Source organism: Myotis davidii, unplaced genomic scaffold (genome assembly GCF_000327345.1).
Source record: "Myotis davidii unplaced genomic scaffold, ASM32734v1 scaffold169, whole genome shotgun sequence".
In the NCBI taxonomy this organism is placed as follows: Eukaryota; Metazoa; Chordata; class Mammalia; order Chiroptera; family Vespertilionidae; genus Myotis; species Myotis davidii.
Genome location: NW_006383005.1, coordinates 1,268,524 through 1,275,752, shown reverse-complemented (window position 1 = coordinate 1,275,752; position 7,229 = coordinate 1,268,524). Strand labels below are relative to the sequence as shown.

The following is a 7,229-nucleotide window of genomic DNA, read 5'->3' as shown; positions in this document are numbered from 1 at the left end:
TTATTTAGCAAGCCTAAAAAAAGAGAGAAAAAAACATTAGTCACTTAGTCTTACCATACTTTCTAGAAACCTAACTTCCATAATAAATATTTCCTATTACAATTATTCTGAATATATGGTATCCTAATATAACCAATTCCTATAATCGCTGGTTATTTAAGCTTCATGCTCTAACTTAAAAAGGTTAGATAAATGAGATTTTTTTAAAAAGGAGCTTAACAATAAAGAGAATTGACATCTTAATTTCTTTTTTCTCATTTATCTTTTGATGGCTCTTTTACTAAGAAATAAAACAAAAAAAAGTAAAAAAAAAACAGAGAAAAGTGAAATAAGAGACTTTAATAAACACAATATGCATAATTACCCCCTGAAAAAATAAGATATCATGATTATCTATGTGTAAAAATACCCTAAAAGTATTCAAATGGGACTACAATGAGAAAATATAAGCTACATCATTATTCCTACCCAGTGCCTTGGTCAAAATAGAAAATCATAAAATAAGCATGATGCCGTTCTAAATACTAACTCTAAATATTTTTAAATGTTGCTCCTTTCTGTAAAAGCTAAAGCTTATCTTTGAAATGCTTCTATTTCAGCTCTAAAATAGATATTAGCATATGATCACATTTCTTATTGACAGTTTCCTCATTCAGATATCCTGCTACTGGTGGGAAAAATTAAGTTTTTTTCCCCCTAATCCATATTAATCTCTGAAACAATGAACACTGTACCTCTGGCTGCTGCAGCTGCTAGTTACTTGCCCCCGGGTATCATACCCGACGACAACGCCTCTCTGCTTGAAGTCTGAGAAACATCTCTCCAGGTATTTGTACATCCCCTGAAGCAGATAAACACAAAACATTAGCTCCTGACTAATGCCTGCATTTTTCTAGGATTTAAAACCTATTGTTTTTATGTGCAGTGTGCAGTTTATGGGCTCCTGGCAATCTGGCTTCTGCCTTTATGCCCCATTGTGGAAACAATACTGTTCAATCCTCAAAGGTGAGATGTCAAACATTTATTTCCCGGAGTTCCAGAAACATTTAATACCACAAAAATTATCTTAATTTACTTAATTGTAAATATTAAACCCAATACGTTACATAAAACACAAAGGGGGAAAAATATGGGACATGCTAAAAATATTGTTAGAAGGGCCAAAAGAAATTGTTTCTTGCCTTAAGGCTTAGAGAACAAAATTTTGACCATTTTAGGCCTTTCTAAATCACAAGATGAAAGCTAATCAAAAGATTTCACTTATTTATGACACATTTTTAATCAACAACACAAACCTTCATTAGAACATTTCTTAAAATGGCTTATCCCATTTGTAATTCCTTGGTCTTAAAATCCCACAGAAAAGAAAATCCTATAAACTAGGACTATTAATAGTCAAGGGTGACAAAAAGATGAAGTATTTAATATTGAAAACATCATGAAAATAGCTAAAACCATTTAACTATCTTATGATTTGCTAACATAAACACTTTCATTTCTAAAAATAATCCTATATAATAAAAGGGTAATATGCAAATTGTCCCCTTGACCAAGAGTTCGACCAGAGTTTGACCAGGGGGTGGGGCTGGCCTGCCAACTGCCCTGGGGCCCCTCCCCGCAGCCGGTCCTGCCCCCGATTGGCCCTGATTGGGGTGAGCCAGCCGGACCCCACCCATGCATGAATTCATGCACCAGGCCTCTAGTATTTCATATTGTTACAAGTTCTTTAAAACTACTTTCACAAACATTGCCACACTCAATCCTTACAACCCTGAAAAGAGAAATGCTGATACCACTTCTATTTTTGTCTGTCTTTTAACATCTCTTCAAAAAGGAAGCAGAATAAGATTGATGCTCCATTTAATGACTTGCCCAAGGCCATTCATTCAACTAAAACTAAGTTATACACAGTTAATTAAAGACCTACCACAGGAAGGCACTGTTGTAACTATGTGGGAGCACCAAATGAGGCCCCAGTGGCTTCTGGACTCTTCTTCCAGGGCTCTTTCAAGAATAATTATTCTGCCCATGATAGCTCACTGGTTGAGCATCGACCTATGAACCAGGAGGTCATGGTTCAATTCCTGGTTAGGGCACATGCTCAGGTCATAGGCTCGATCTCCAGTAGGGGGCATGCAGGAGGCAGCCAATTGATGATTCTCTCTCATCATTGATGTTTCTCTCTTTCCTTCTCCCTTCTTTCTTTGAAATAAAAAAATATATGTATTTAAAAAAAGAATAATTATTCTTGCCCTGGACAGTGTGGCTCAGCTGATTGGGCATCGTCCCATGCACTGAAAGGTTGCTGATTTGATTCTGGTTCAGGGCACGTGCCTGAGTTGCAGGCTCGATCCCTGGTAGGGGGCGTGCAGGAGCAGCCGATCAATGCTTTGCTCTCACATCAATGTTTCTCTCTCTCTCCATCTCTTTTCCTCTCTCTCTTTAAAAATCAATTTAAAAATCTTAAAAAAAAAGAATAATTATTCTTCCTGACTTACTTTCTCTGTGTGGGTGTGTGTGTGCACATGCACACCCAAATTGGCTAGTTTCACCCACTTATTTATTTCTAATGATCTATCCTAAAACCTCACAGAACCTCATATTATTCTATTATTCTCTGGCATAAAAATCCATTTTATCTTCTCCCCCTCTACCTAGATTCTGAAAAGGGCTAAGGCTGAAGAATCAGATTCCATCTGACTTTTCTACTTCACACTCAACTCCAGGAAAAATTTGCATTTCTATAGAAATTGTTTTTCAAACAGCTCCTCCACCCCATTTTGTTAAGTCAAGGGATCTTCATTTACAATGAAAGCTTACGAGGAAACCCAATATATAAAAAAGATTGAACTGAAGCATCTGTAGATGAGGAGATGGGGGTGGGGAGGTGGTATGTATGTTGTCATCCCTTCATCCCCACCCCCTGCATTAGCCCTTGGCTTTAGAGCATTCCCTCAGAACAAGGCTAAAGATGATTTTCTGTTTGCCAGGGTCAATTAGAATTATGACTACTGAACATTTCTCTAATCCAGATCTACTTTTAGTATATGCCAAATCATTTTGGCCTTCAAGCAAGTATAGTTCCTTGAAGCAATGATAATGATTCACTGGAAAGAAAAGTAATTAGTTTCTTGTTTCCAAAATAAGTTGCATAAAATGGGGAGAAATAAAATAAATGGCATCATGTCATACACTGTCTTAAAGAACTCTTAAATGGATATGAAGAACCAAGGGAAATATTTTCAACTAAATTTTCCAAATACTCTGATTAACCTGTATCAATGGCCATATGCCAAAATGGGTAATCTAAATAGGAAATGTCAATATTCATTTGTTAGAAGAGCCAAAAGAAATTGTTTCTTGCCTTATGGCTCTAGAGAAAAGAATTTTGACCATTTTAAGCCTTGCTAAATCACAAGACAAAAGCTAACCAAAAGATTTCACCGATTTAAGACAAATGCAAAGTAACACTGTCAAGAAGGTGACAATGACAACCAAAATAACTCCTACTGAGAAATTTAGTCTTTGACCTTGAAGATACAGAAATGCCTTCTAAGATAAATCAAATATCAGAATTTGTTCTTTTTTTATTTACCTACAAGAGAGTATCTTCCTGGATATGAAGGTTTTGGTGTGTTTTTTTTTAGAAAGGCACTACCTAATTTATACGGTAAAAAACACTGAGCGATAAAAAGTGTACAGACTTACCTGTGTTGATTGTATTACTGTAAGGTCATTAATATAACAAAATCCTGCCCCCATAGCAGAACGAAGTCCTGCAGTTCCAAAAGTCATTCGGCAACAAAGACGATCCCGCAGTTCCTTATTCATTCCATTTCGTAACAGATTTTCAATTTGCTCTTTTGTTTTGGGATTCTATAAAAAAGAAGTATTAAAACTTAATCAGGATCACAAGCAGAGAGTCCTAATATGTGCACTAGGGGTGGCATCGCAACCTCCTGATCTGCCCTGCTCTGTGCATGACAGGGGGCGGCACCCCAACTCCCCAATCAGCCCTGCTCTGAGCCCGACCAGGGGCTGCACCTAGGGACTGGGCCTGCCCTCTGCCACCCGGGAGCAGGCCTAAGCCAGCAGATCGTTATCTCCCGAGGGGTCCCATACTGCAAGAGGGCACAGGCCGGACTGAGGGACCCCCCTCCCCCCCGAGTGTACAATTTTTTGTGCACCGGGCCTCTAGTTATTTTATAAAAGATATGCATCCAAAATATATAAAGAATTCCTTTAAGTCAATAATACAAAAACCTAATTTTAAAAATTGATAAAAACAATGATTGACAAATTGATTAATAAACAAGAACATGATATAACAACAATAAAGTGCCAATAGCTGGTTTTCATATACATATGTTGTGTGTGATTGGCACCAGCGAGAGCTTTATATATATTGTGCATGCGTTGAGTCAATATTTATTTTTAAATTGCCAGTGCACGTCATATGTACTGGCTGGTCAGTCGGTCAAATGGTCAGATGGACAGATGGTAGGTCACTTAGCCTTTTATATATATATATATATACTAGAGGCTTGGTGCACGACATTCGTGCACTTGAGGGGGTGGTGCCCCTCAGCCCGGCCTGTGCCCTCTCGCAGTCCTCCGAGGGGTGGGGGATGTCTAACTCATGAGGAGCAGGCCTAAGCTGGCAGTCAGACATCCTTAGTGCTGCCGTGGAGGCGGGAGAGGCTCCCACCACCCCCGCTGTGGTGTCCCTCCCTTAGAGATTAAGAGGAACAAAGAATACATTCCTCTTGACAGACCTCCTATTCAGTGTCTTGTGGATAAATAGCATTGTGTGGTTAATAAACTTGCTGCAGTTCCTCGATTGAGCTGTAGTCCTCCCGATCCCGCTTTCCTGTCTTTGTTTCTTTTCTCAATTCCCACCTCCCTACCTCAGCCCAGCTTAACCTGTCAGGCTGGCCCTGACATTAGAGGCCCGGTGTACAAAATTCATGCACAGGTAGGGTCCCTAGACCTGGCCGGTGATCAGGGCCGATCAGGTTCCCCACCTCCCTGCCTCCTCCTTCCCTCACTGCCTGCGTGCCACCACCACACGTTTCCCCACCTCCTAGCCTCCCCACCTCCTTTTTCCCTCGCTCCCTCAGTGCCCTGCCACCACCACTGGTAGCCAACCATGTTCCGCACTGCCCCATGGTGGTCAGTGTACGTCATAGGGAGCAATCGAACCTGGTCTCCTGGTTGAACTCCTGAGGGGACAATTTGCAGATTAGCCTTTTATTATATAGGATTGATAAGATATATAATACGTTACTTTTGTTGAGTGTTTTCAGGCATTGAAATAATTTTAACTGTGATTTCTTTTAAAGGAGCTGTTTAACTCCCAGGGTTATCTTTATTTGATTAAGTGAAAAACAAAACGATTTTTTAACCAAACAGGAAATTTAGATAAAAACCTAAAATTCCTAGATATGCCTTGGTTACTTTGGGGAAAGGAGAAAAGGGAGAAAATAGGGTCAGGAAGTGAATATGGGAAATTAAACTGAATCTGTAATTTGCTTATTTCTTTAAAAAGAAGATCTGATTCAAATTTAGCAAAATTTTATGATTTAACAAAATGGGAACTGTTTATCATTCTCTGTATTTTTAAAAAGAGAGAAATCAATTTATTAATAGGTCCCATTACTTCTTCCTTAGTTTTCTTAAAAGGCTCTATAAGTATCCTAATGTAAAACTATGATATCCATATTTCTAGAAGAGTCTCCAGGCTACCCTCCACAACTCCAATCCATCCTATCCTAATTACATACTGCAGCCAGATTAATCATCCAAGAACCAACAATAGTGTCCAATACCAGTTATACCAAATGTAAAGGTTAGGAAGGGTGGGGCCAGATCCTAAAGGGCAGAAAAGTCTAAACCACATTTTTTGTTGTTAATTCTCACCCGAGGATATTTTTTCCATCAATTTTGATTTTTTGTGGGAGAGGGAAGTGGAAGGAAGGGAGGGGAGAGGGGAAGGGGAAGGGAGATATGAGAGAGACACATCGATTGGTTGCCCCCCATACGTACCCAGACCAGCTGGAGATAGAACCTGCAACCCAGGAACCTACTTTGACCAGGAATTGAACCCTTGACACTTAGGTGTACAGACCAATGCTATAACCATTTAACAGCACTGGTCAGGACTCAAACCCATTTTGGATTAAAATACTTTCTTCATTTCTCTGAGCCTGAGTTTGTGTATAGTTTAAAAAATGGGAATAACTACCTCAACCAATCCTTGGGAGTTAAGATTAAAAGATTTTTTTAACATGGAAGCATTTAGTACTATGTCTGGCATATGATCACTCAAAAAATACTAGTTTTCTATTATCTATTCTTTTTATAAAATATATTTTATTGATTTTTTACAGAGGAAGGGAGAGGGATAGAGAGTTAGAAACATTGATGAGAGAAACATCGATCAGCTGCCTCTTGCACACCCCCTACTGGGGATATGCCCACAACCAAGGTACATGCCCTTGACCGGAATTGAACCTGGGACCCTTGAGTCCGCAGGCTAATGCTCTATCCACTGAGCCAAACCAGCTAGGGCCTATCATCTATTCTTAACCACCTCAGCAGTTCAAAAACATGTGCTATATTTTAGTTTTTTAAAATCTCTTCATTATTCTTACATGCCCCTGTTCAGTCTCATTTCCCTGATCAGTTTCATTTTCCATTTTTTTATACCTCCCACCTTAAGTTTTCTGCCTTTATAGCCATAGTTTATTCCTATCCTACTTACCCATAAAACTCAAATTCTATGTTTTACATAAGGTCTTCCTGACTGAATTCCTATTGCTCTTAAGAACTAGCAGTCAGGAGGAGAAACTAAGATGGCGGCATAGATAAACACCGGGAAATTGCTGCCTCCCACAATTGAAAAATACAACAAAAAGACAAAACGGACATCATCCAGAACTACAGGAAGGCTGGCTGAGTGTAAATTCTACAACTAGAAGGAAAGAAAAGCACACTGAGAGCCAGAGGAGCTGCGGAAGTAAAGTGCAGAGGTACGGAGGCTCGCGCGCGCGGAAAGGGGCTGGCACCTGAGGACGCGGCTGTCTTTTTGAATCGGGAGGGAGTCACAGGCTCCCGACTGCTCAGGACTCCGTTCTGGGAAGTCTCTGGGGCCCCAGGACTCATACGGGGAGAAACTGGACTCTTTGGCATTGGTGGGAACTCGAGGGCAACTTTCTCTCAGAGGTGTT

At 39.8% G+C, this 7,229-nt stretch overlaps 1 protein-coding gene across 1 annotated transcript in view; it reads right to left on the bottom strand.

Annotated features, from left to right (window-relative positions):
* Positions 1 to 7,229, bottom strand: part of PGM2L1 (phosphoglucomutase 2-like 1) — a 36,945-nt gene that overhangs the window by 19,474 nt on the left and 10,242 nt on the right. Inside the window, exons 2-3 of the mRNA XM_015557475.1 lie at positions 3,709 to 3,876; positions 735 to 841 (exon numbers count right to left, since the gene is read on the bottom strand). Coding sequence (XP_015412961.1) covers positions 735 to 841; positions 3,709 to 3,876 — 275 coding nt within the window. The remainder of the gene's footprint in view (positions 1 to 734; positions 842 to 3,708; positions 3,877 to 7,229) is intronic.